Source organism: Mustela nivalis (genome assembly GCF_964662115.1).
Source record: "Mustela nivalis genome assembly, chromosome: 16".
Taxonomy (NCBI): domain Eukaryota; kingdom Metazoa; phylum Chordata; class Mammalia; order Carnivora; family Mustelidae; genus Mustela; species Mustela nivalis.
Window position 1 is genome coordinate 29293340 of NC_139035.1, and position 27558 is coordinate 29320897.

Sequence of the window (27558 nt, forward strand, 5' to 3'; positions counted from 1 at the left end):
AAATGTCTGTGATGAAAAAAATCACGAGAACTCTAAGACTGTAGGTCAGCCTTTAGCTGTGGAAGCAGATGAAGGGAGCAGATGTTGAAAATTAATATGACATTTTCCAATGCACTGATCACAGGGACTGATAAGCGGTGACTTTGAACCCAGCCTGTACATCTTGAATTGGAGACAGTGTGCAGAGCTCTTATTAGCTCTGAATTCCGTACCCTCCAAACCTCTATTTCCTTCCCTACACAACAGAATAATCCCTGCCTCCCAACCATCTACGGGAGATTTAAGGAGATGGTATTTTTACCAGCACCTGCCACACCGATGGTACATGACAAGGGGTTATAGCTTTCTGAACTGACATTCAGACCCACTTGGCCTTCTCTTGATTTTGAAATAAATTTCATCTACTGAAAGTCAAGTTTAGAAATCCCTTTCCTCTCTGCAATTTTGAAATCAAAGATTCGGACATTTCTCTCTCTCTCTCTCTTTTTTTCCCCTTGGTCAGTGGCTTCACCATTCTAACTTCCTAGAGGGCAGAGCCTAGCACTTCCTGGGACCCCTCAGTTCAGATCAGGCAGGTGGTGGTGTCATTAACTGAGTCAGGGAAAGAATGAGGATGGGGGCGTGAGGGATGGGAAGACAGTAGACAGTCCGAGAACTCTGGTATGGCCCCGGGGTGGCGGGGGCAGGATACAGTCGTCCAACCATGGGCAGGAGCTTGGGGGAGGTTAACTGTGAGGCCCTTGTCCGCAGGAGGTAACAGCAGGAGAGGACAGATGCCCAGGCGCTTGTCAGGAGGGCTGAGTGCAGGGGCCCTAAGCAAACTCCAGGAAATAACAGTGTTTGGGATGGTGGGGGTGGGAAGGGGAAACAGGAGGAGTCCAGATGGGACGGAAGGGAACTGTTGGAGAAGCAGGAAGATGCGCCCGGCTCCCACCCCGTGCACCTCACCGCAGAGAGCCACAGGCCGGGCCATTCAGGGGCAGGGAGGAACGGAGAAGGCCTTGAACGTGGCAGTGAAAGAGGAGCGCTCAGACGTGGGAGAGGCCCGAGGGGTGCCAGGGCGTCCACCAGAGGGTCCCCAGGGGTAATGACGGGAAAGCTCCGAGGGTCCCCGGCTCCCCGGCTCCCGGGCTCCCCCGCCCGGGGCTACAGATACGGAAACCCAGGGAGGGCGCGGGACCTGTCCCTGCCTCCCGTCCCGTGCGCTCCGCCCCGCTCCGGGGAGAAGGAGCTCCCCACCCGGTTGGGCAGCTCGGGCCCCCGGGGTCGCCAGCGGCCCTGCGACCTCCGCCCGGAGCCGAGCCGCGCGTCCTCCCGGGGGGCTGCGGTCCGGCGGGGAAAAGGCCGGGGTGACGCGCGGCCGGGTGGGGGCCGCCAATGGGGCCGGCGCGCGCGGCTCTGCGCATGTGCAGGAGGCGCCCGAGTTTCCCTTTGCAACTTTTGAGTGACGGGGACGCCGCCCCAGCCGGCCAGGTGCAGACGCCGCTCCTTCGCCGCAGGTAGAGAGGAAGGGGCGCAGGGTGGGAGCGGGGGGTCGGGTCCCCGGCCCACAGCCTCTCCGGACTGCGCTCGCCCCCAGGCTCCCTCTCCCCTCCCCTTCCCCTGGGGTCTAGTCCCAGGCAGCCCGAGTTTGCAGCCCGGACCGGGAGCGAGGAGCGCAGCCGGGGGCCAGGGTGGGGGCGGGGTGGGGCTCTTCTTTCTCCGACTCTGCGTGGCGGGCCTGGGAAGGGGCGGGCGCTCGAGTTCCCCCCGCCGCTGGGCGGGGGTGGAAGCCCCGGGGACTGTCCCTCAGTGACCCCTGTCGCGGCCCTGCGGATGCCCAGAGGGAGGCCCAGGGCTGGGGAGGGTGAGGAGAGTTTTGCCAGGAAACCAAACCGCCCGGGTTTGGGGACCAGATCAGACTGGCTACCTGAGACTCTGGGCTGGCCTCCCTGTTTAGCCCCACGCGGTGTCTTCAAGGGCAGGACTCCACGGGGCGGGAGACCGAGTGGCCGCCAGCTTCCTTCTCCGCCGGGCTTGCGGGGCTGCTTGCCAGCAGCGTCCACAGGGCCCGGGGTTCCTGGTTAGGCCGGTGGGCTGTGCTCCCCAAGTCCCAGCCGGGGCACGAGACAGGAGCGGGGGTGGGTGTGGGGGCACGTTGGGGCCCTTCTGAGGCCCTGGCACCTACGGGGTTGAAGACACTCACGGGGTCGGGGAAAGACTCCCCCATCATCCCTCCCTGCAGGAGCAACCAGTATTTCCCCCTCCCCCACCCTCTGACACCTGTCAGAGTCCCAAGTGTGCTGCTTCCAGGAGAATGGGAAGAGAAGCAGAAGCCCCCTCCTCTTCACAATAATCTCTTGTTTGTTTAGTGTCCCAAGGAAAGGTCCCTCTTGAACATTAGAGGGAGTCCTGACATTGTGTCCCCCACTAGCTGGAGGAGTGACTTAGAATAAAAACCCAGACCTTTTGAGTGCTCACTGGGCTAAGTGCTTCATGGGCACTGTCTCAGGTGTGGGCCTCCCAACAGCCCTGTAAGAGGAACAACATCATCGCCCCCATTTTATGGAGAAGGAAGTCAAGGCACTGAGCATTTAAGCCACTTGTCTAAGCAACATGGTACAGAGGCCCTGTAAGTGCAGAACTCAGGGTGCTCTTCTGGGTGCCCTGCCTCCCTGAGGCTGGCGGGCTGTGTTTAGGGAGAGAAACAGCGGTCCAGGGTCCTGGGTCCTGTCTGGTGGGGCTTTAAGACCTTTTCGTTCACTGGGCAAGCCTCTCTGAGTCAGGTCCTGTGGCTGAAGGGCTGCAGCTGTGCGTAGTCTTGCTGTCGGGAAGTTTGTGCTGATAAAAATACCCTGAATTTGAATGGGGCCTTCTCACAGGACCCGACAGGGCTCAAACCTCCTGCCACATTTTGTTGGCTTTTCTGGAAGGAGGGTATACATGGTCAGGTGTGCTGATGCTGACCATCCTGTCCTGTCCTGTCCTGTCCTGGGCCTGTCCTGTCCTGTCCAGTCCTGGGCCTGTCCTGGCTGCCTTGGCTGCCAACTCAGGTGGCTGGTGGGTTAGTGTTGGCAAGTTTGAGGCCGGCTGTTGGATTCAGCCCTTCCTCCCAATGGTCACGGCCAGATTCTGGGGTGCACAAGGGCTGCACTTGGAGGTGGGGGCCCGAGTCACCTGCTATTCCCCTGGCCTCTCCTACCGTCAGGTTACTAGAGAGCTCTCTGTGAGCCACGGATGAGGCATTCGCCTAAGCGGGTCTATAAGTGGGAAGACTGGGTCGCGTGGACATGGGGGCTACTTCCTGGTTCACCCCACCAGTCCCAGCCAGGTAGGGCTGCCCTGTGGTGCTTTGTGCCCCCAGCTGTCGGGTCAGAGCTTGTCTGTTCGGGAAGATGTGGTGTGGGGGGGGGGGCTGGTTCTGGAGGCACCGTGATGTTTCAGCAGAATTTGGAGGGGACGTGTGTATAGTGCAGGGACAGTTCACAATGGAGCTGAAAGATCTGAGAGGATGGCGGGCCTCCTCCAAAGTCCTGTCCTCACCTGGGCGCTCCCCCAAGAAGGGGCTGACCCGGCAGGGCCATAGTCTGAGGTGCCTCGAGGCTCTCTCCCAGGCTGGCAGTGTTCGCTGGCTGGCCTCAGGAGCTCTTGCCCAACTTTGTAAAACCACCCCAGGGAGCCTGTTTGGCAGGAGGAAAGTGACTTAGAGGCGTGCCTAGAGGGGGAGGGGGAAGGGGAATCACAGGAAGCTTCCTGCTGTGGGCCCTCTGCTTCCAGGGACAGTGCTCCCTCTGTGAGCATTTTTTTTTTTTTAAGATTTTATTTATTTATTTGTCAGAGAGAAAGAGAGAGCACAAGCAGGGGAAGCAGCAGGCAGAGGAAGACGCAGGAAACTGCTCCCCACTGAGCAGGGTGCCACTTGCAGGGCTCGATTCCAGGACCCTGGGATCATGACCTGAGCCCAAGGCAGATGGTCAACCCACTGAGTCACCCAGGTTTCCCTCCACTGCAGTTTCTTCCCACATCAGCTTTCAGGCTTCCTTGTTTGTTCTTCTGTGTTCCCTCTCCTGATGCTAACCCTCAGACAGCAGCTGCCCTTGGGCGCCCGCTGAGGTCCTGGACTCAGGGGCTGACCTGGAGCCCACGGCCACCCCTGCCCTCATAGGGGGACACTCCCTGGTCCCTGCAGTTCCAGGAGCCGGAGAAGAAGGGAGAGGCTGCTGATGTTGGAGGAGGAGAGAGGAGCAGGCGGTCCAGAGGAGGACCCAGGACCAGTTCTGGGAGCTGGGGGGAGACCAGGCTGGGGGAGCCCCCCTGGGGGGAGAGCGAGAGGCGCCATGTGGGTGTCTGAGTTCAGAGACTCAGGGCAGGTGTGAGCACAGGGCAGTGTGCCAGGCTGGGGAAGGCCGTGACAGTGACTCGGGCCGCCTGTGTACCTTAGGGAAGCCTGTGAAGGCTGGCGCTCCCCGGTCCTGGGGTCAGGAAGGCCCTGCAGGAAATGAGTAGCAGGCCCGAGGCGTCCTGGGAGGCGGCTGGGGCTGCCTCTGTGTGTGCCAGAGCCGAAGCCGGAGCCGGCTCCAAGTGAGGACCTCTCAGAGGGACGCACCCACAGTCCTCCCTGCTGGTGAGTGTGGGGCAGGAGGGAGGGGCAGGCGCCAGGCCCTGCTGTGGGGTGGTGCCGCTGGGTGAGCCGCAGGATCTGCCTCCCACAGGAGTCTCCAGGACTCTGTTCAGAGTCACCAACTCCATGCCTCTGGCCTCGTATCTTCTAGCCATTGCCAAATCTCTTACGGGGGTCAGAAAGTGGCTCGGCCTACTGGGGGATCCTCCCAGGCCCTAGGACCTGCCACCTCACCCCCTTCCTGCTCTTCCTGTGTGTGTGTGTGTGTGTGTGAGAGAGAGAGAGAGAGAGAGAGAGACTGTCCCCAGCCAGCCATCCCCAGGGGCCAGAAGTGGTGCTCACCAGCCCACACACACTGGAGCAGCATTCCCAGACCACCCAACCGAACACCTGGTTGGGTTGTCTGTACCTTTTCTTCTTGTCCCCAGGACTTTTGTTTCCGTAGCATGTTAGAAATATCAGAGCTGGAGGCTCCTGGGTGGCTCAGTTGGCTAAGTGTCCGACTCTTGATTTTGGTTCGGGTCGTGATCTCATGGTTGTGAGATCGAGCCCCGTGTCCGGAGCTCTGCTCAGCGCGGAGTCTGCTTGAGGTTCTCACCCTCCCTCTCTCTCTGCACCCCTCCCCAACCATGAGCTCCCTCTCTTAAAGGAAGAAAGAAAGAAAATCTTTTTAAAAACAGAAAAAGAAATCTTAGACCTAGCAGGACCCCTGGACAAATGAGTTTCACCCGACGGGGCAGAGGGAGCTTGAGGAAGGGGTGCCGAGGATTCCTGCTGGCTTTTCGGCCGCAGACAGCATGAGAAGGGGGCCAGGACTTGGGGACCGACTCTGGGGCCTTCCGTGGCAGTAGACAAACCCTGGAGGTTTCCGTTGGCTTCACGGGAGTGCCGGGAGCCTCAGAAAGGAAAGGTCAACAACCAGCCAGGAGTGATATTTGCTTTGGAAATGCTGGGCCTTCCAGTTAGACCGAGGGTACCCGGAGCGGGGGGAGTGAGAGGACAGGGCTGGGATTGCGCTCCAGGGGTCCCTGAGGAACCCCCCCCTCCCTCTCTCCCATCCTCCTCCAACTCTCCCTGCTCCCCACCCTGCCTCGGCCTCCTCTGGCTGCCCCTTCTGGGCTAACGTGTGTTTGTCATCATGCCAGGTGGGGAGTGTGGCGCTGCAGGAAGAGGCTGGGTCTGGGGCCGACTCTGCTGACTCGCTCCGTAGAGCCCCGAGCCTCCGTTCCAAGTGGATGGAATGGCCTGTGTCTGAGGTCCCGGCTGGACAGCCCAGGAGTAGTGGGGCCGGGGGCCCGTCTGTGGCTCCAGGGGATCCACTGTTGTTGCCTCCTTGGGTGTCCCTTATTTGATCAGTCCTGCTTTCCTCCCCATCTTTGTCCCCCTCCTGTCTGTCCCCTGCCTGCCCTCTCGAGCTCCCGCAGCTCCCACGGATGCTCTAGTTGGCGGCCCCAGTGGCCCCTGGCCTTCCCCTCCTTCCTATTCCTCCGCTCCAGGAGGCTGCCAGCTGTGTCCCGGACCAGTGCTCCCCCCGCCTGACACTGTCCCCACAATGGAGCTATTCTTGTGGGCTCTGCCAGACGCACGGGGCCTGGTGTCGGCTGCTCCCTGACTCCTTGCTGCCAGCCCCCACCTTGGGCTCCGCCAGCGCAAGCCCGGGAGACCGCAGGGGCACCCACGCCCTGACTGTTGGCCCAGGTTTTTTCTCCAGGGAGTCAGTCGCGATGACCGGCCCCCGGTCCCTGGAGCTGTGGCAGTCCGAGGTGGTGTCCCTGCGTGGGCGGCTGGGCCTCGGAGACCAGCCCAACGACTCCTACTGCTACAACTCAGCCAAGAACAGCACTGTGCTGCAGGGGGTCACCTTTGGAGGCGTCCCCACCGTCCTGCTCATAGACGTCATTTGCTTCCTGGTGAGATGCCCCCCCCCCCGCTCCTCCCATCCCCCCCCCGTCCCCCCCCCCCCCCCCCCCGCCTTCTGGAATGGTCAGGCACACCTGGGTGTGGATGCCCGCTGTGTTGCCCTCCAGCTGTGGCTGTGACCTGTGTGTGTCCCTCTGCACAGCAGGGTTCAGGAATCTTTCCTCTGGGATTTCTGGAGAAGATCCTGCCAGGCTTTGCAGGGAAAGAGCCCATGCGGTTGTGCCCTTGATGTTGAGTTAGTGGCCCGTCACGTGGGGAGGCCCACGGGAGGAGGGTGTCCTCAGGGATGAGAGGGGAGGACAGAAGGTATGGGTTCAAATCAGAGTGGCCGCACCTCCCGGGTTAGAAACGTCACCTCCTGTCCTCACTGGGTCCTGGGCCTTTTAAGGAAGAGGCCCCCCTTACTCAGAGCTGGCTCACACAGTGGCCTCTCTTTTGTGTAGACCTCCCCATTCCCAAACCAACCCCCCAGTTTGTAGTACACGACTTTTCTCCCCTGTGCCGACCCACCTTTGGCCAGGGGGCAGGCGCTGGGGTCAGGTGCACCTTCCTTGGCCTACCCACTTCCTGATACCTTCTCCCGACACGTGACAGCACCCATGGGAGTAAATGGGGTGCGACGTGGGTGGGGGCAGCGGGCCAAGAAGACACATCTGGGACAGAGGTGGCCGTGGCTGAGGGGGCCTGGCTGAGGTGGGAGTCTGCAGGCAGTGGATTTTTATCATGGGATGTTCTGGGGTGCACCTGGGAGCCGGCGGGACCTGGAAGACGTGGGTGCGTGGGAGATGCCCACACCCCAAGAAGGCAGGGGCAGGAGTTCACCCTGAGCAGCCTTCAAGTTTACCCTAAGGCATGACTCACCTGCCTCTGGAGACGATCGCCAACTCCCCACCCACCTGGAGCTAATTCCTCAGGGAGCAGGAGCACAGCCCCTGTGGGGTTCTGGCTTTAGGGAGACAAAACCCACATTGAAAAGCTTAGCTCCTGACCGGGCAGCAGGGTTGTGTTGATGGAAATGGCTGTCTCTGCCTCCCTGAACCTGGAGGGAGGGAACCTGTGTGGGAGCAGGGAGAGACCTGCCCAGGTCTGAGGAGGTGTAGGGCAGCTAAGAGGATGGGAGATGAGATGAGCCCAGGGCCCCAGAGCAGCAGGTCCTCGGTGGGCGCAGCCTGTCCGGGAGAACCACACACCAAGTGAAGGTCTGACGGCTGCTCGCTTGGCCTGGGGCTGTGCTGCACCTGGGAATCAAACATGCACATCTGTGTGAAGGGAAGGGAGACTGGTCCCCAGGGCAGCTGCGGGGTCTGGGCTTGTCTTCCTGCTCAGGAGCCAAGGAAGGCCCGTCCGGGCTGGGGAAGTCGTGGCTGTTGCTGTGGCCCTGAGAGCAGGGAACGGGGCAGGTGTGTGGGACGAGGGGGGCCCCAGGAGGCCCAGCGCATTGTGGATGGGCGCTGGCAAAGGGGGTGTGCAGAGCATCCGACCGACCCTGCCACAGTGTGGCCTTGGGCAGCTCAACACACTCTCTGGGCCCTCCCAGCTCTGCTGGATTTAGGATGATGGGCTTTGCCTCTAAGACAGCTGTCTCTTTCTAACTAGAAGTTCTTTTCTCTATCTAGTGTTTAATTTCGGTGTTTACCATCATAAGAAGGAGATTCTGGGATTATGGCCGCATTGCACTGGTGTCGGAAGTTGACAGGTAACGAGGACACGTCACCTCAAGTGTGTGTGTGTGTGTGTCCCCCCCTCCGTCTGTGGGACGGACTGGCGGCCCCTGGGGGATGCTGAGTCTAGATTGCACTTGCTGCCAGGCCCACGCTCCAGGAGCCGTTGGCTTCAGGCTGCGGAGGAAACCCAGCTGCCTCGAATATGTAGGGCTTTTCAGGGAGAAGTTGTCTTTCTGACCTTGAGTATTTTCAAGGGTCTCTTTCTGGAAATGAGCTAGTCTGGGGCTGGGACGAGGCGAGGCAGGTTAGGGAGCTGCCCCTGTCCCTGTGTGGGGTCAGTGTGGGGGGCTGGCCCTGCTTAGCCAGTGTTGGCTGAGTCTGTAGGGGAGCAGGGCCCCCCTTGGCCTGATACCCCCCAACCCTAGGCTCTGACGGCTCAGGACACCCAAGGGGGGATTGGACTCCAAGCCTGCGTGCCAGCCTCTCCAAGCTCAGCTGCTGCCGCACGGCCTGGATCCTATGTCAGATGCAGAATGGGAAGCTGTGGGGGAGATCCACGTGCGCCCGACTCTCGCCCCCCCAGCCTCCTCGGGCGCTCTCCACACGACCCCTGCCACTCTTGCTCCATGGGGCCGTGGTGTAACACGGTCTGTTATGCGGGCGGGGGCACAGACACCTGCCTTCTCCTTGGCCTCGGTGCTGGTGTTTGCGAGCTGGTGGTGCTGTGGATTGGACAGAATACGGCATTTGTTCTGAGTTCTATTTAACACCTGGGGAAATGGATTGTGCACGTCCATGCTCTGAGGCCCTTTATGTGGACGAGCGGCTGTGCTGGGGCCCCAGGACATGGGGTACGGGGGTGTTCTGCTGATGCCTAAGCCCTGGGCCCTCGTCCCCTGTGAGGTGGAGTGTCACATGCGCAGGTGTGGGCCTCGCCCTGTCTGCACATCCCTCGGGCCGTGTCACACCCTGTGCCAGCTCTGCAGCGGGCTTGAGGCTTTGGCCCAGAGCTCGAAGAGGCGTCAGCATGCTGGACGCGGAGTGTAGACCTGGGGAAAGAATTTTCTGTGGTTCTTCCCTTTTGTGTTTCTAGTGAGTCCAGATTCCAGAGATTATCTTCATCTTCCTCTTTGGGGCAACAAGATTTTGAAAGCGAGCTGGTTGGTATTGAAGGGACTGGTGCGGCCATGGCAGGGGCGGGGGCGGGGGAGGGGAGGGCTGCCATCAGCTGACTCGGGACCCTGCAGCCTGAGTGGCGGGTGCTGGTGCTCTTCCCTACACCGACCAAGCCAGCCAGACTGGGATGTGCGCAGGGAGGATGCAGCTCGGGGGAGCATGGGCCGAGATCAGCTCTCGGCAGGGGGCTCTCCACATCCCCTGTAATCCCAGCACTTGTCTCTGTGATCACACTCAGGGACAAGCGCGACAATTTGTTGAGGGCTTGCTGCTGGTTTGAGCCACCTCTGGGCAGGGACCATGCCCTGTCCAGCCCTGTTGCCCTGAAGGGATGGTGACCAAACCTGTGTGTCTCCCAGCCAGGGGACAGCCCAGCTTTAGGGGGGATTATCTGTAAGAGATGCGATGGACAGTAAAACCTACAGACCCCCTCTTCCCTCCATAATCCCACTGGAGGGGGGACCGTCCCATCCACAAGGCTCATTTCCCTGCATCTGTCCCGAGTCTCAGCCTGTCATTCCGGGCAACCAAACAGAAGCCTGCGGAAGCTTCTCTGCAGCTGTCCTGAGCTCCTGTCAGCTCTTCTTCAAGTTCAGCATTTGTCCCTAGAGCCTGTATGATTCTGCCAATTGTCAAAGCTTGAGAGGTTTTTACAAGTGTTCCAGGCATGGGGTGGGAGCATGGAGACCCTGTCACTCTGGGGACACGCGGTAGCTTGCTGAATTGGGAACAAAAGCAATGCTTTCACGCCAGGGGAGGTTAGGGGGTTGTTTAATGTCACAGACAATGATCACATCTGCCTCCCAAAGACACAGATGTTCATGGCTGACCCCTGATCTCTGCATTTCCAGGGATGCTGCCCCTGGCTGACCGCCATCTTCCGCCTGCAGTGAGTATAGCACAGTGGCTGGCCTGTGTGTCGGGGTGTGTGTGTGGGGGTGTCTGGCTGACTGTCTTTCTCAGGTAGGTTTTTGCGTGTTTGACCAACGAGGAGGAAAGGCCAAAATGGCCCGACCCTGAGACGGGGTCTCTTCGCTGCTTCTCAGCTCAGGTCCAAAGTAGGATGTGGGGGCTGAGAATTGGGGGTCCCGGACGATCCCTGCATGAGCTCACAAAAGCTAATTTTTGGGGCTCTAGGTGGGAGTGATGCCTCCTTAGTATCTAACATGGACACGCCTGGCCAGAGGCTCTACCCAGCAGGCTTCTGTGTCTAATTTGGTGCAAAGAGGAGAAATAATGATGCTTTAGTACATTCACCTCATTGGGTTAAAAGTTGCCTTGTTTTTAAGATGTGGGGGCTGCGGGAAAATTCCTATCCAGCTAGGGTTTGCTGCATTCACAGGGAGCATCCTTTGGGGGTACCCAGATATGGGAAGGACCTCTCAGAACTGATGATACGTGGCAGTTATGGGGTGCTGGGGACATCCCTCTCTCTGGGCCTCACCTTCCCCAACTATAGGAGGGGGCCCAGGATGACGTGGGAGAGGGGCATCTGCCAATTCCATCCTTCTCTGCCACTGCAGAATCGTGTCACTAGGAGACATTTCTCCTGACACTAAGTCACACGTACTCCATGCAAAAAATCCACCACGTAAGGAGAAGAATCAGAACAAATTTGAGGTTGCCTAGAACCCTCCACTCCCTGCACCCCCCATGCCCAGGGTGTGGTCTTTGGTTGGCTGCTCTTTAGCCATGCCCCCGCCCCTGGGCTGGGGACACCCCCCCCCCAGCCACCACCCAGAGGAGCAGCAGAGGACACTGACTCATCATTTCCATGGTAACCCACAACAGCAGTGGGCAGATCGGCTCTGAGGCCGGATTCTCTCCCTATGCCTTGTTTTTCTGGTTCCGTGTCCCCTCCAGACCCCCACTCCCCCGCGCACAGGGACACATTTCTCATGGAGGGCTGTCACGGGGATTGCCGTGTATCCTGCTTTGTCACTGTGACACTGTGTCAGACATGTTTCCCATGTCCACTCCCCGGAGTTTTCTCCTGTTCCTGTCTCAGAAAGGACAGCACTTCGACGTTTTTGAGGCTACAACTAAATTCTAACAGCTGCTCATGGCCAACATTACAGCGGACATTCAAGGAGGCCCCTCAGATTAAAGTTTCCTCTCCCAGCGAGAAGTCAGAGGCACGTCCCCAGAAACACCGTGGATGAGCGTCGCTCATTCATTGTTCTGAGTCTTCATCACTACCCTTCCCACCCTCTTTCGGGAGCCTGGCTCCCCGGGGCACCTCCCTGTCTGGAGAATGGGAAAGAGGGAAATCCCCCTTCTGCCTCCTGGCACAGAGGTCTGGCTGTCAGCCTCTGGAATTTTCCAGGTCCCCAAGCCAGCCAGAGCTTTCAGATATGGGACCCAGGAAAGGGTGGAGGCCCTGTGAAGCCCCAGCAGGATGCAGGGAGGAGGAGGGGTGGCAGAGAACCCGAGAGCCCTGCAATGCTTCCGGGACCGGCTCCCCCCTGCCTCACAGCTGACCCGAGGGAGCCCTGGGAAAGAGGAGAGCCCCAGCAGCCCCGTTGTCAGTGGCTTTGCTTATTCACAGCAGCAGGGCGGCGGTGGGCTCTGAGTTTCCACACCTCGCCCGTGCACAGATGGCTCCCAGGTGTGCTGCCGTGGGGGCAGGCTTCGGAGTCCCCACACAAGCTGTGTGACCGGGGATGCTGGTGGCACCTCCGTGTCCTCATAGGTAGAACACCGGGTTGGGATGGGAACCCACCTCCCGGGCTGGTCCCGAGAATCCGGTGAGGTCAGCTGTGGCTGGGCCTGTCACTGCCATTCACGGAGATTCCATGTGCGTGTCTTGGCCAGCGATGACCAGATCCTGGAGTGGTGTGGGGAGGACGCCATCCACTACCTGTCCTTCCAGAGACACATCATCTTCCTGCTGGTGGTGGTCAGCTGCTTGTCCCTGTGCGTCATCCTGCCTGTCAACCTCTCGGGCGACTTGCTGGGTAATGACACCTCATCTGGTGCGACCTGGGCCGGGGCAGAGCCACAGGTGTCCCTGTGATAGGGCAGAACCCTGGGACTCTTGCTGGCATTCAGACGTGAGGAGTCCTCGAGGTGACTCCCGGAACCCTCCCCTGTGCCTCAAGGTCTGGAGAAGAACCCGCCCCTCCCCCCAGCCAATAGCTGTGTCCCCTCCCCCTATGTCAATTTCTGATTCTGTCCCAGTTTGAGGACTAAAACCCCAAGATTTGTCAAATTGAGCTTTTGGAGGGTGTTTTACACTCTCCTGCCCCCACGCAATCTAGAGGCCGTAATTAGTGGATCTGGAAGATGTTGGTGATGCTCAAAGTCAAAATCAGAGTGTGGAACAATGTTTCCCAGCAACTGCAGGAAGCCAGCTTCCAAAATGCCATCATGAATCCACTTTTTTCCTTTTCCTTTAAAAAAAAATTTTTTTTAAAGATTTTATTTATTTATTTGACAGAGAGAGATGACAAGCAGGCAGAGAGGCAGGCAGAGAGAGTGGAGGAAGCAGGCTCCCTGCTGAGCAGAGAGCCTAATGCGGGACTTGATCCCAGGACCCTGAGATCATGACCTGAGCCGAAGGCAGCGGCTTAACCCACTGAGCTACCCAGGCGCCCCTAAAAAATTTTTTTAAGTAAACTCTCTACCCGCCCTGGGGCTCCAACTCATGACCCCAAGATCAAGAGTTGCTTGCTTTGCTGACAGAGCCGGCCAGGCACCCCAAGAACGCACTTCTTTTGCCCAGTGATTCCCAGCTTGGTGTTGGGCCCAGCTTAGGGTGATTTTAAATTTTCTTTTTTCTTTTTAAGATTTTATTTATTTATTTGACAGAGACAGACACAGTGAGAGAGAGAGTAACCAAGCAGAGGGAGTGGGAGAGGGAGAAGCAGGTTCTCCACTGAGCAGGGAGCCTGATGCGGGGCTCAAACCCAGCCCCCTGGGATCGTGACCTGAGCCAAAGGCAGACGCTTAACGACTGAGTGACCCAGGCGCCCCTGATTTTATTCCAACGTTGACTTTCCCACGGGGCGGGTTGGGAAGAAGCTGTCGGTTCAGCAGAGGCCTTGGTTGGTGGGGCTTTGGAAAGACTGGACAGACAGTCAAGGTCCTCTGACGGGCCTGAGGCCGCACACCAAGGTGACTGGGCCCCGTTCCCCTCCCCCAGCCTGATCCTGGGACTAAGCGTTTTCCTTTTCTGCAGACAAAGACCCTTACAGTTTTGGGAGGACAACGATAGCAAACCTGCAGACCAAGTGAGTATGGGGCGGGGGCTGACGGGGGTGCGGGGGGCACCCACCAAAGGGAAGTCAGGCTCTGGGGCCCGGGCTCGGCCAGAGAGTCCTTAGCCAGTGGGCAGATGTGTGAGAGCCCCTCCGTGGCTGGGGCGTGTGGCCCAGTCCTTGCACCTGCACTCCGGCTGGGGAGCCAGCCCTCACGGCAGGTGGTGCTCCCCCCCCCCCACACCCCCAGCGATGACCTTCTGTGGCTACACACCATCTTCGCTGTCCTCTACCTCATCCTCACCGTGGGCTTCATGCGGCACCACACCCAGTCCATCTGGTACAAGGAAGAGAGCCTGGTGAGTGTGGCTGGGGGCACGGGGGAGTTGGAGCCCTGTGGTGCCCCTGGCAATGCCCCAGGCCTATGCAAACAGCCCTCTCTCTTTGTCAGCCACAGCTAGATGGGGGCACAGGAATGCCTGTGAGTTGGTTCCAGGCCTGGGTTTTCCTCTTACCTGCTGTATGACCACATTTGAGTCACTCACCCTCTCTGGGTTCCTTCTCCCTGTCTTGTCATGCAAGGGAGGCTCGCAGGACTGCTGTGGCAGGGTACTCTTTGTGCAGTCTGCAAGGCGGATCCGTGGCAATGACAGCTGTCTGGCCTTGGCCAGGCGGCAGGAGGGCACCCGAGCCTCCCGAGCTCCCACTGTGTTCTTTGGGGAGGCTGGAACAGGGCTGCAGAGTGGCGCCTGCCTGCAGACAGGTTTGCCCTCTGACTTCTCTCCCTGGGGTGTTTCTCTGGCAGGTGAGGCGGACCCTGTTCATCACGGGCCTCCCGAGAGACACCAAGAAGGAGACTGTGGAGAACCACTTCCGGTGAGCAAGTGCCTTCGGGGAGCACTCCATGTCCTATCCGGGGACTGGGAGACCTTGAGCAGGGCCTGGCCCTGCCACACGGGCATCACGTGGCTGCCGGTGGCGTGCAAGGATTCCAGCTGGGTTGGCCTGTCCTCTGCCCGCCACCATGGCCGCCCCAGGTGACCATAGTAGCTAGAGGGGAGGCCAAGGTGTAGGGGCAAATAAACAGCTGGAGAGCACTAGGAAGATGACCTCCCCTGGGCGCCTCAGCATTAGCTGTGGGGAGTCTGATGACTGAGACAGAGCTTGTCTCCGAAGGGGAGGGCCGGGGGCGGGCTCTTACATGCACAGGCATCTGGGCAGGGGACATGTGTGTCTGGGGCCCTGTCCTCACAGAGTTCACCATTCAGTGAGTCCAAGCTCTCCCTGGCAGGACCTCCATCTCCACAGCACCCACTGAGCACCTGCCCCAGGGCTCTTGCAGGTGATGGGGTGGGGAGGAGGTGTGCGCATGGTCAGCAGTGAAGCAGCAGGATTGGGGGGCACAGAGCAGGTGCAGAGGCCCCTGGACCCCCTGGGCTGCAGGTGAGGGAGCTGGGCTTCAGTCTGTCCTCACTCCCACCAGCTCAGTGGTCAGTAATCTGTAGAGCGGGCTGGGGCAGAGGACCATGTAGCATAGCACCATTTGTGAAGAACTATGCAGAGATGTAAAGCGAGTGTTTACAAGTTATTGACTAACCTCTTTAGCAGCTCCAAGTATTTTAGAAGTACTCTTTTTTTTTTTTTTAAAGATTTTATTTATTTATTTGACAGATAGAGATCACAAGTAGGCAGAGAGGCAGGCAGAGAGAGAGGAGGAAGCAGGCTCCCCGCTGAGCAGAGAGCCCGATGCGGGGCTCGATCCCAGGACCCTGGGATCATGACCCGAGCTGAAGGCAGAGGCTTTAACCCACTGAGCCACCCAGGCGCCCCTAGAAGTACTCTTTTATATAAACATCATACTGGCGTTCTTTTCTCTGTTCCTTGAAACAGCTCCCGAGGGGCCCTGCTGGGCAGCAGGGAAGGCAATTGTGTCGTTTGTTGTATAACCTTAGCCAAGAAAAGCCCCTCCTACCACGCAGACCCTGGGTCGGAGCTCTCCCAGTTGAGGTGGCTTTTTTGGTATCTGGGGCTGCAGCAACCCCTGGGGCCCGACCTGGCATCTGCCTTGTGGCTGGGGTGCTCACGCTGGGGTTCTCTTCCCCGGTGATCTTCCTGGGACCCAGGCTTGTCCTGCTGTTCAAATCAATGACTGACATGGGCTTTGTCTCTACAAAGATGTACCCAGAGGTGTGCCTGGCGTATGGTGGGGGTGGATTATGTGTGTCAGGGGAGGGAAGGTCACGCGGTACGGCAGGGCTGCCCAGAGGCAGATCGCGGTTCCCGACAGTCACTAGCCATGTGGCCTGGGGCACAGGTCCTATAACCTGTCCAGCGCAATTTTCCTCAACTGGAAAATCGGGATGAAACCTCCCAGGTTACGATGAGGATGAAATCAGCCCCTACCAGTCCCTGGTCAATGGCAAGGATGCTCACAGCCTGCGTATAAGTAGACACAATCTTCCTAGGATGGTTAACAAGGTTGCAGACATTTTCTGGGCTGAGGGTCCTTTGCTTTCATTAAACCTGAAAGGTCTGTGACCTTCAAAAAGGTCACAGATTGGATAGAACTTCAGGGGTCCAAGGTCGACGTGACTTAGAGCCAACGATAAATGTCTTTCCTTGGGTGGGTGGAGAATGTCAGCTGTGGTGTCCAGCCTTGGCCACAAGCACCCGCTGATGTAAAGCCATGAGGGTCTAAACCTGTCACTTGCAGTGACTTTCATACTCTTAGAAAAGGCCTCTTTGTATTAAATTTCAAAAATTTCCCCCATTGATAAAAGACAAAGTGAAAAGAGGTCTTTGTTAGCACAAAAATAAAAGCAGTGGAGATTTGGGGGGGTCTCCCCGTCCTGGGGGGTCCTCTTGTCCAACAGGCATCTTTCTGGGCACAGGGACGCGTATCCCACATGTGAGGTGTTGGATGTCCAGCTGTGTTACAACGTGGCCAGACTGCTGTCCCTGTGCAGGGAGAGGTAAGAGGGGGGCTGGCCTAGGGTCCCCCTCCCCTGCTGAGACCCCACCCTCCTTCCTGCTGGCCCTGGGGAAGGCAGGACGGCGGCTCTGCCCCTCTCTTGCTCGGGTCTGGTGGCGACTGGGTGTGGTGTGGCGGCTGGTGTCTGAGGCTGATGTTCCCTCACTGCCCCCCCCCACCCCGTGCCCCCTGCAGGAAGAAGACGGAGAAGAGCCTGAGCTATTACACGAGCCTACGAGCAAAGACAGGCCAGTGGACCCTGATCAACCCCAGGCCCTGTGGCCAGTTCTGCTGCTGCGAAGTGCCCGGCTGTGAGTGGGTAAGGGCCCGGCCCCTGCAGGAGTGCGCTGCGTGGTCCCCAACCCCCATGCTGGCTGCCTGGTCACCAGGGGGTGTGTCCGCCGGCAGGAGGATGCCATCGCTTACTACACACGTCTGAAGGACAGGCTGACCGAGAGGATCATGGAGGAGGAGCGCCGGGTCCAGGAGAGGCCACTGGGGATGGCCTTTGTCACCTTCCAGGAGAAGTCCATGGCCACTTAGTGAGTGGGACTCTTCCCCAGCCAACTCTGGTCCTCCTGCAGGTGACTTGCTGTCCCTGTTGGATGCAGGTGGTCCTACGGAACCCATCCCTTGGATTTGCTAGTGGCATTCCATCTCCTTTCCTGGGTGTGGCTGGGGACATTGCACACCCCCGGTCATCCCAGCCCATGTGTGTGTGATGGCTGGACAGGGGTGACTCTTCTGAGCCCCTCTCAGCTTGACGCAGACTTACCTTCCTGCTGGGCTCTCACCAGATGCCCCAGGGATCCTGTTGCCTCTGTCCAGTGTTCTGCCCAGCAGAACAGACGCTGCCCTCCTTCAGATGTCTACTCTGGACCACAGATCTTCTTCTATGTCCAGGATGCCCATCCGTGTACAAATGCACACCACCACCCCACCAGGCACTCTGGAACTCCCTGTTGCTGAGCTGAGGCCTGGGGAGGGTTGCAGTTTGTAGGCTGGCATGGGGTGCTCGCTCCCAAAGCAGTCCCGTGCCTGGGGTCAGGAGAGCGCTGGTGACAGCAGGTGGCCACACAGATGCCCTTTCCCCTGTCTTCTCTGTGGGCAGCATGGACCCAGTAACAGACCCTGCCTCAAGGCTAGAGCCAGGAGGGGACCCGTGGAAAGAGGGTGTTCTGAGGCAAGAGTGGGGGCACGGAGATGGCAAGGAGTGATGTGGCTGTCCTGGGGAGGGTGTCAGAGCAGGAGGGAGTAGGGGGAAGGCTGGTGAAACCCTGGCCTGGCTGCAGGATGTGCCCACAGTGTGCCCGTGTGCGGGTTTGGCAGAGGGAGTGGCCCGGGGAAGAGCCGCAGATCGAGGCCGTGCAACGGCATAAAAAAAATATATGCAGCAGTGGTTCTCAGGTACGGAATTTAGGAGGAGACTGGAGCAAGTTTTTTCCCTAGCATATAGTGAATATTATGACCCCAAATAGCGGAATGTTTCCGTCTGACCTAGCTGCCTTTTTGATTGAATTTTATTATAGTGAACAGCTTTAGTAGGTATGATATTAGCAATATCATAGATACAATGAGACTGAAGTTTATAACCTGTATTATCTTGAAGTCTGTAAGACCTGGAGGCAGTCAGACGGAGGGGGCACACAGCTGGGTGGTGGAGCCTCAGTTTCTCTATCTGTGAAGCAGAAGTCCTCCCTGGCTTACCGGGTTGTTCTGGGGATTAGAATCCTCCCCAGAGTGTGCCAGGCATGGATTTTCTTAGCATCACCTGTAATAAACTAATAAAGCCAAGGTCCCTTGCCCTGGGGCCCCCCACTTTCACTGGGTCCCCTCTGCCATGTGTGTACGTGGTCCCCAGACAGACCCTGGCCACTTCTGCTTTCCCTGGCAGCATCCTGAAGGACTTCAATGCCTGTAAGTGTCAGAGCCTGCGGTGCAAAGGCGAGCCCCAGCCGTCCTCCTGCAGCGGGGAGCTCCGCACCTCCAAATGGACAGTGACTTTTGCCACTTACCCCGAGGACATCTGCTGGTGAGCCCCTGGGACAAGGAAGGTGCCTGCTGGGCCTGCCGGGTCACCGGGAAGCCCGGGCGGGAGCTGGCGGTCAGGGAGGCCGGCATGTGGCCCCTGCTCCTCTCTGGACCAGCGCTGGGGCGTGGGGGGGGGGGCGTGGTGTGTGTGCGACAGGTCCGGGGAGGGCTTGTCCACGCCCTAGACTTCACTCCCATGAATCCCAGCTATCCAAAATAGTATCATTTCTACACATGATCAGTTACTTTTCTCAACTTATCAGTTGAGATGTTTCTCTTTTTCATACTTAGTATCTTTGAAATGCAAGTATGTTACTTGGTTGGGACTGGGCCCTGCAAGGCTCAGCAGCAGGGCTAGTTTCTGGCTCTTGTCCCCCGTCCCCCATCCACTGCCCTGGTCCCGTGCAGGCTTCAGTCAGGTGACAGACATCTGGCCTGGGGGACATGCAGGGGAGCTGAGCTGTGTCCACGAGGCCATCAGTGATCTTGCAGCATGATGCAGGGGTGAGGAGAGCGCCAGGAGAGGCCCAGCACAGTTGGCCTCAGTACTGCCTCCCCCTGCTGAGATCAACGTTTAGGTGCTCATCTCTACCAGGCTCCGACAGTTCTGCTCCTTGTGTCCCAGGGCTTACCAACCTTAGGGGTGGTTTGTCTGTTCGTGGCAGGGTGGGGTCCAGGCCCTGCTGTCCCCTGCCTCCCCGTCCCTGCACCCAGCTCTAGCCCCACTGGGGAGGATGTGTAACTAGTTATCAGGACTGCAGACATGGCTTGGCAGTCCTAGGCCAGAGCCTCGTTTTTCTGCCTGGGTGCTCACGGGACCTCTTTGGTGGGTTCTGGCCCTGACGCTGTGGCTGGGGACCCCAGATCTGACATGGCTGAAGCTAAGGGTCAGTACAGAGTGCTTGTCTGTACCCCTGAGGTCAAAACAAGCACCCCCACCGGAGTCCTCTGCTCGGTGTCTTGCTGTGTCTAAATATGACCCACTGACCCACCTACTCTGGGGCTGCTGCTGGCATAGCAGGCAGCCAGAGCCCAGGAGATAAGCCTCCGGGGCCTGTGTCCTCCCCCTGCAGGAAGAACCTGTCCATCCAGGGCTTCCGCTGGTGGTTCCAGTGGCTGGGTATCAACTTCACGCTCTTCGTGGGACTGTTTTTCCTGACCACGCCCTCCATCATCCTGTCCACCATAGACAAGTTCAATGTCACCAAACCCATCCACGAGCTGAACGTGAGTGACTGTGCTGCAAGGCCTCTGCTGTGGGGAGGGTGGCGAGAAGGCGTGGTGGGCGGATCGGGAGCCAAGGGACAGCACTGAGCTGGGAGCAGTGGTTCTGAGCAGGCGTGAGGCCAGTGGTGCAGGTGCATAGCGGACGCTCCTGCCAGGGCCTCTGCCAGGCTGTCCTCATCCCCGCATCATGCTCCAGGTTCGCCAATGGCCCCCTGTACACAACTCAGCTCCCCTACGTGTCCCCCAGGCCAGACCAGTGGCTGACTCCTGTGTGGAAGGGCGCTGGGGGGGGGGCAGGTAGAAAGGAGGGACACATGCTTCACGCATTGGGATGGCAGTTGTCCCTGTCATCTTCCGGCATCTAATAATTTTGTTACAAAACCATTGAGCCTAGATAGGAAACCGATGAAGTTTTAAAATCTTAGATAAATCAAAAATAGCCAGACACTCCCTAAATGGTCATCTGCTTAAAAAGGCATTGGTGTCCCATAATTAGCTCTGCTGGACCCTAAGTTGTTTTTCTTTTTTCCAATTCCCCTTGGTGTTCTGTGAGTCACGCTCTGGGAAGGCACACGGGGTTGGTCCTTGCTGTGCCGTCGCTGGCTGGTGAATTCTGAGCCTTGGATTTTCGTCCAACGGCTGGAGTGAGAGTACCTGCCTCAGCACCCTCTCGGGCTGCGGGGCTGGCCCCACCGTGAGCTTATGTGTACTTGGAGCTCTCCTACCTGACGTGGTATGAGAATAAAGAAATACACAACGAACACTAAGCAGTTTTGCTTAGAATTAAAGCTGGTAAATGTTCATACCTTTGCCGATCTTGGGACGTGTGGCCAAGGCCTGTTCTTCGGAGGTGGAGTGGAGCCCCCTTTTCTGTTCTCCATAAACCAGTTTGGGTTTCTTACAGTAAAACAGGGATCTGCAGACACTGGCCACCATTCTGAGGACAGACCCCTCCCAGATCTATGGTCCATGGCTGTTCTGTAGTTAATTTAGTCTCGTCTATTTCAGTAACATTTTTTTTAAAGATTTTATTTATTTATTTGATGGACAGAGATCACAAGTAGGCAGAGAGGCAGGCAGAGAGAGAAGGGAAGCAGGTTCCCTGTTGAGCAGAGAGCCGGATGCGGGGCTCGATCCCAGCACCCTGAGATCATGACCTGAGCTGAAGGCAGAGGCTTAACCCACTGAGCCACTGAGGCACCCTATCAGTAACATTTTTACAGAGATTTATTTATTTATTTATTTGAGAGAGAGAGAGAGAGAGAGAGAGAGAAGGTGGGGGAGGGGCAGAGGGGAGAGAGAATCCCAAGCAGACCCCACTGAGTGTGGAGCTTGACTCAGGGCTCGATCCTATGACCCTGAGGTGAAACCTGAGCCAAAACCAGAAGTTGGAATCTTAAGCGACTGTAACACACAGGTGCCCCTCATTCAATAGCATTTTCTAGAAATTGGCCTTTATCGAGTTTCTGAAGTATGCCACTTGGTTTTCACCAGATTTTCTATGGTTATGCTCATTCTATCAAGGAAAGTGTTGAGTCTATGAGCCCATGTGATGATAATCGTGGGTGCTGTGGGCTCACACGGGATGGGGTCCCCACTGGGCAGGCGGAGCTGAGTGGGTGGCTGCCCCAAGGCGCCCGGCTTCGGTGTGCCCACCTCCCTTGGCAGCCACTGCTGGTTGTGTATCAGGGGGCCCAGAGGCGATGGGGGCTGCCTGTGAAGTTCCTTGCTTCACTTCGAAGAGCTTTACTCCCGTCCAGGCCGGTTACGGCCTGTTCGGCCAACGTCATGGGACACACACCCCATCTAAGGCCCATGTCGGCTCCGGGGGATGTCATGGTGCCCATGGCCCCTTCACCTGTCTCCTCCGTGGCTTTTGTTTTCCAGGACCCCATCATTAGCCAGTTCTTCCCGACCCTCCTGCTCTGGTCCTTCTCAGCCCTGCTCCCCACTGTCGTGTACTACTCCACACTGCTGGAGTCTCACTGGACCAAGTGAGTGAGCACCGCAAGTGCCCAGCCCCCACCCCCAGGGTAGGGTTTCCCCCTCCCAGCAGGGGCCTTCTGGGCACCTGGAGCACCTGGGGGGCTGGGAGGACCCACCTACAGCTTCCTGCAGGTCTGGAGAGAACCGGATCATGATGTCAAAAGTCTACATATTTTTGATCTTCATGGTGCTGATCCTGCCTTCCCTGGGCCTCACCAGGTAACCCCTGCCGCCACCTCTGAGAGTTCACGTTGGTTGGTCCCCTCCGCCGGTCCCGGTAGAGGGGAGATGGTCTGGGGGTGGGGCGCGCACATCTCTGACAACATCCACGCCCGTCCTGCCCACTCGAGGTGCTGTGGGGCTCACGGATTCTTCTGGAGATGAGGTCTCTTCCTTAAATGAAGCTTGAGAGCAAAACAGAGCTCGGACCTTCCCCGTAGGGAACGGAGAATCTGTTTTAAGGGAGGGAGTTGCTGGGAGAGCGGCCTGACCGGTTACCCTGCAGTTAAGTGGCGTCTTAGACAAGGAACCTGGACCTGGAGGTCCTGCCTGATGCTTTGAGCAGAAAAATTGTGAAAACGCCTGGTGAGTGCAGCGAGCGCTGGACAGAAATTCTCATGGCCCTCGTTTTTTTTTCCCCCCCAGTCTGGACTTTTTCTTCCGGTGGCTCTTTGACAAAACTTCCTCAGAAGGCTACATCAGGCTGGAGTAGGTGTTGGCCGTGCCGCATTTGGGAGCCACCGTCCCTGGGACACATCTCCCCGGGGCTCGGCTGGGGCAGTGTGTGGGGGGGTGGGTAGTCCAGAGCACACTCTGGGACAGTCCTCTCCTCTAGTGGCCTCGGGGCCCAGCACCTCCCCAGCACCCCTCCCAGCCCAGGCAGAGCCTTCAGTGGGCGTGGGGGGAGGGGATCCACTCTGTGCCAACTGTGCCTAAATGTGGGTCGTCTCTGAGGGCGGAACTCCATTAGTGGCCGTCTTGTTCGTTCTTTGAGACTTATTCCTGAGAGTGAGCCACCTGGGGAGGGAGGAACAATGAGCCCTGGAGGCTCCTTCCGTGGTGGGAGAGAGGCTCCCGGCCTCGGCTCACCCCCCACCCACCGGCGGCCCCGCAGGTGCGTCTTCCTGCCTGACCAGGGTGCCTTCTTCGTGAACTACGTCATCGCCTCGGCCTTCATTGGCAACGGGATGGAGCTGCTCCGGCTGCCGGGCCTGGTGCTCTACACCTTCCGCATGTTCATGGCCAAGACGGCAGCCGACCGCAGGAATGTCAAGCAGGTACAGGGGTGCAGCGGGTGGGGCCTGGATGTAGACTGCCCCCAGGACTCCAGCCTCTGTGCCATGCTGTGTGGCTCCATGGGGGGCCTGACCCTGAAGCCTGCGGGTTGGGGTTACTGCCTGTCTGTCCTGAGCACCCCTGATCAGAATGAGAGACACCCGAAAGGCCCGCGAATCCTCGTGGCCCTGGGTGGCCTGGGTGGGAGCCCAGGGAGGCTGGGGGTTTGCGGAGGGCAGAAGGGATCCCCAAGAGGTGGGAGTAGCTGTGCGCCTCCTGTTTCGGAAGTTGTCCCCGCGCTGTCCCCCGGCAGCCCAGACTGAGCTCCTCACCCCTCCACCCAGACCCAGGCCTTCCAGTACGAGTTCGGCGCCATGTACGCGTGGGTGCTGTGTGTCTTCACGGTCATCATGGCCTACAGCATCACCTGCCCCATTATCGCACCCTTCGGTGAGTGGCTGGGGGTGGGGTGCTGGGTCACCCTCTGCTGGAACGGCTCTGCAGTGGGCCGCCCGCACTCAGCCAGGCCTGTGCTGCTGCACACCACCGGGATCTCGCCGCCACGTGCCACACGGGCTGCGAGGCAGGTGTGGTTTCTGTACCCCTTTCGCTGATGAAACCCAGCGATGAAGTGGGACGCAGTGAGGAGCAGACCTGGATTTGGACTGGGGACCGTTTGACCTTGAAGACCAAGGTCTTGCCACTAAAGTAAACATCAGGTTCCCAGGTTTCGGCACCAAAATATGTATATATTTATACATTAGACATCCTACTTGGGTTCCAAATGGGCAGGCTGCGGAGCCAGTCCCGGGAAGCAGGAGGTGGTGGGCCTATGGCTGGGGTGGCCCAGCCGGGCCTGCTGCTCACAGCCCCACCTCCGCAGGCCTCATCTACATCCTGCTCAAGCACATGGTGGACCGGCACAACCTCTACTTTGCCTACCTCCCGGCCAAGCTAGAGAAGAGGATCCACCTGGCAGCCGTGAACCAGGCTCTGGCTGCACCCATCCTCTGCCTCTTCTGGCTCTGTTTCTTCTCCTTCCTGCGCCTGGGTGAGGGGCCCTTCTGACCAGGGCGGGCTGCGGGGGGAGCGGAGTGGGGCTCACGGTGCTGCGTGCACACCGGCTGGTCGGATTCCTCACTGGGGTGCCCTATCGCAATGTGGGTCCCGGACAAGGGCTGATGGGGGCAGCAGGGCCAGAGCTGGCTGGAACCCAGGGGCCCCCGGGGACCCCATGTCAGTGGAGAAACCTTACAGAGAAGGCCTGAACCAGAGAGGACAAGCTGGTGTAGGCTGCCGTTTGGGGCGCGGGTGGGCCCAGGTCTTCAGCACAGTGCAGAAGTGGGGGCCCATGGGAGGAGAAGCAGCCACTCTCAGCCTATGAAAAAAGCAGAAGGATTGTGACCGAGCCCTGGTCGGGGGAGGGGGCCTCCATCCCACCTAGCCCAGGGCATGGAGCTGCCAGGGAGCCAGCCCAGCAAGGAAGCGGGGCTTGGGGTCCCAGCTCCTGAAATCTGACCAGGGATGACCCGTTCAGCGGGTCCCTCTCCCGCTGCTCCTGGCTAGATGACACCCTCCTGGCCTCGGGAGAGTTTCCACGTGGTTGCCGCACCAGCTGTGGCCCCTCTCCCCCCCCAGCATGGCTGGCGTCCCTTTGTCCCCAGGTCTGAGGGCCCCCCTCACCCTGTTTACGCTCCTGGTCGTGCTGCTCACCATCTTGGTCTGCGTGGCCTACACCTGCTTCGGATGTTTCAAGCACCTCAGCCCACTGAACTACAGGGTAAGGGGTTCCACGGGGACATGGGTGGGGAGCTGGTGGGGGCAGTCCCTACCTTGTCACAGCCCAGCCTGTGGGCAGTCTTGTCCATGTTTTGTTTATCCATGGGGAAGGCATGGGTGGCTGGGTGCCATGTGTGGCTTCCCTCCCCTCCCCCCAACCCCCCGAGCGGCCAGCTCCCCCAGCCTGCTGCAGGGAGTTTGGTGCCCTCCAGTACTGTCATCCCAGGTGGTAATGGTCGGTTTGTTCCGAGGCTGCTGGTTCAGGGAGATGGGTTTTGTTGATCACGGTGAGTCTTTGCTGTCATCTGCAGACGGAGGACTCTGGCAGTGACAGAGGAAGTGAGGCAGATGCCCCCAGGCCAACAGCCTTCACGGTAAGTTCTCCTTTTTCCCCAGCCACCAGCCTGGGGGGCTCCCTGGGGCAGGGCGGGGGGAGGGCGCACACAAAAGTGCCTCAATCATGTGGCAGCCACAGTTCCAGAAGGAATCCCTAGTCCCACGGGATGCTTCACCAGCACTGGTAAAGCCACATTCCAGAAGTGATTGCTGATGCCGGTGAAGCCACATTTGGCCAAGATGCCGCCCCACCCCCTGGTTCCGGTTTTAGGCCCTGGTTCCTTCTCTGCAGGTTTCATGCCCCCTGCACTCAGGCCTCTCCCAGGGCAGTGTGGTAGGGGCCTGTGGCTGTGTAAGTGTGCAGGAAACAGGGTGGCCCCAGTGCCTGCTGTGGGAGGCCCCCAGGGTCCCTGCCAGAGACCCAGGGTAGAGCAGCCTTCTCTCCTGCCCCTGTCTTCCCTGGGCCTGTGTGTCTGTCCTCGGACCAGCCCCAGTGGGGAGAGTGTTCTCAGAAAGATGCATTCCTGGAGGTCACCTGCCCCTGCAGACAGGGGAGGAGGCAGTACAGGTGGAGGGCCTGAGTCCCCTTTACTGGGCTCTGGGGCCTCGCAGCAGGAAGCAGGGGAGGAGCGGGTTCAGAGTCTCATGCCCCGCTCCCCCTGCACCCCATGCTCCAAGCACTCAGCCCCTCCTCCCCTGTTTGCTGGCAGCCCTACGTGCCCCGGATTCTGAGCGGCCTGTCCTCAGAGAGGACAGCCCTGTCCCCGCAGCAGCAGCAGACCTATGGCGCCATCCATAGCATCAGCGAGACTGTCCCAGGGCCCCGGGGACAGTGACAACAGCATACCTGCCTACCAGGAGGCCTGAGGGCTGCCGGGCCAGACTCGGAGCCAGGAGAGGAGACCCAGGCGGGAAGGTGGCTTGACTCAGGCCCCAGCCGAGCCCAGGATGACTTCCCACCTGTTTTAAGCACAGCTGCTCTTAAGCGATGGAACCGGAAAGGTGTTCTTGCCCTTGGCCAAGGGGGCAGGCTGAGACTGCCATTGGGTGGTGAGCACTGGCCTTCCTGGCCACAGCAGAGGGGACGGGAGCTGAGCAGCTCTGAACCCGGCTCATTTCCAGGTCCCCCTCCTGCACCAACGTCCAGCTCTGTAGCTGGGATGCCGTCCCTGGGGATTTGGGGCAGAATCCCATATTGGAATTGTGCACCCACAGCCCCATTGCTGTGGTGACGGAATCTGGTACGAGGGAAGACACGCGACTTGCCCAGCCCCAGAAGACCCCTCAACTAGCCAATAACCAAAAAGCCTGCAGCGGATCCCAGCTGGAGAGGGGTCCAGACGAGGGCTGGTGCCCAGCCCTCCCCCTCCGATCTGGGAGCTGCTGTGGGAACAGGCAGGCAGTGGGCCTGGCCCGGCTGGGTGGGCTGCAAACCTGGCTGGAAGGACAGGTGGCCTCTTCCTTTTTCTCCCTGTGGGGATGGGGACTGGCAGCCTCCCACGGCCTCCAGGGGGTGCCAGAGGCACAGGGGCCAGGTGGGTGGTAGCCCAGGCCCCCTGCCACCCACCCCCTCCCCCCAACAGCAGCCCCATACTCTGGGCAGCCAGGGACATGAGGAGGGGATGGAGTGTCCCGGTGCCCCCCCCCACCCCGGGCCTGTTCCGCCCTTCCCAGTGGGGACCCCCCCTCCCCAACCCAGACCCAACCTGCCAGCTGTACTGGGACGGCTCCCCATTTGGGACGGGTATGCCCATGTCACCTGCTTCCAGCCATTCTTAGGAATAGAATCATTTATCATCACTGACATGCGTGTGGGAGCGCTGGAGGGGGGCAGTGAACAGGGGGCCAGCAGGGGCGGGGGACAGGTGTGGGGCATACATCATTGCAAAGAGAAGAGGGGGGTCTCCCTGCTCCTTGGGAGGGCCCTGGGGCGGGGAGGACAGCTGTCGGCCAGGGAACCTGTGGGTGACAGCCAGCCCCACGGGCATCAGCGCTGCTCCAGCAGCCCCACGAATTTGCAGATGTCCCGGGCCAGCAGCTCTGGCTCCTCAAAGGCGGCAAAGTGGCCCCCGCGGGCCATGTAGGAATAGGAAACGAGTTTCGGATACTTGAACTTCACCCACTTTTCCGGCACATGCATTAACTCACAAGGGAAGGCAGCAAAGCCTGTGGGCACGTGGACCTTAATCCTAGAAGGAGAGAGATCCCGCTGACGGGCAAGGTGGCATCCTGGTCCCCTTCTGTCCCCTGCAGTGGGGACTGGGGATGGGGGAGTAGGGGTCTGTTTGCCCACCCACAGGGAGCCAGAAAGGACAGACCCAGGGTTCTAAACACCCTCTTCAATTCTAACCCACTGGAGTCTCCTTCTGTGGAAGAGCCAGCTGTGCTGCAAGG

General features: G+C 59.1%; 2 protein-coding genes across 10 annotated transcripts in view; one reads left to right on the plus strand and one right to left on the minus strand.

Moving 5' to 3' along the window:
- Positions 1–517: 517 nt before the first annotated feature.
- TMEM63A (transmembrane protein 63A) lies at positions 518–26968 on the plus strand. Of its 6 annotated transcripts, none has more exons than XM_082704477.1 (24): positions 518–1499; positions 4421–4603; positions 6312–6510; positions 8137–8216; positions 9278–9344; positions 10212–10249; positions 12175–12317; positions 13541–13592; positions 13810–13918; positions 14365–14435; positions 16451–16531; positions 16726–16849; positions 16939–17072; positions 18425–18562; positions 19635–19788; positions 21676–21782; positions 21907–21993; positions 22420–22482; positions 22889–23051; positions 23394–23499; positions 23933–24100; positions 24714–24829; positions 25140–25202; positions 25875–26968. In XM_082704477.1, the coding sequence occupies exons 3-24, from the start codon at positions 6325–6327 to the stop codon at positions 25998–26000; spliced, it is 2376 nt and encodes a 791-aa protein (XP_082560603.1). In that variant the 5' UTR covers positions 518–1499; positions 4421–4603; positions 6312–6324; the 3' UTR covers positions 26001–26968. The 6 variants fall into 6 exon arrangements, with proteins under 6 accessions (XP_082560603.1, XP_082560602.1, XP_082560606.1 ...); XM_082704476.1 differs by having other exon boundaries at positions 1139–1499; positions 6299–6510; XM_082704480.1 differs by having other exon boundaries at positions 1220–1499; positions 6097–6510.
- The window catches only part of EPHX1 (epoxide hydrolase 1), a 34278-nt gene continuing 33659 nt past the window's right edge, over positions 26940–27558 (minus strand). For all 4 annotated transcript variants that reach the window (XM_082704484.1, XM_082704485.1, XM_082704486.1 and 1 more), the window contains exon 9: positions 26940–27353. In XM_082704484.1, the coding sequence (XP_082560610.1) occupies positions 27152–27353 (202 nt within the window). In that variant the 3' untranslated portion in view covers positions 26940–27151. The remainder of the gene's footprint in view (positions 27354–27558) is intronic.

Bases quoted from the DNA above. Each gene is read 5' to 3' on its own strand.
- TMEM63A (XM_082704477.1), top strand. From the start codon at position 6,325: ATGACCGGCCCCCGGTCCCTGGAGCTGTGGCAGTCCGAGGTGGTGTCC. The intron at 16,532-16,725 runs GTAAGAGGGGGG...TGCCCCCTGCAG, and splicing joins CTGTCCCTGTGCAGGGAGAG to GAAGAAGACGGAGAAGAGCC. The intron at 21,783-21,906 runs GTGAGTGAGCAC...AGCTTCCTGCAG, and splicing joins CTGGAGTCTCACTGGACCAA to GTCTGGAGAGAACCGGATCA.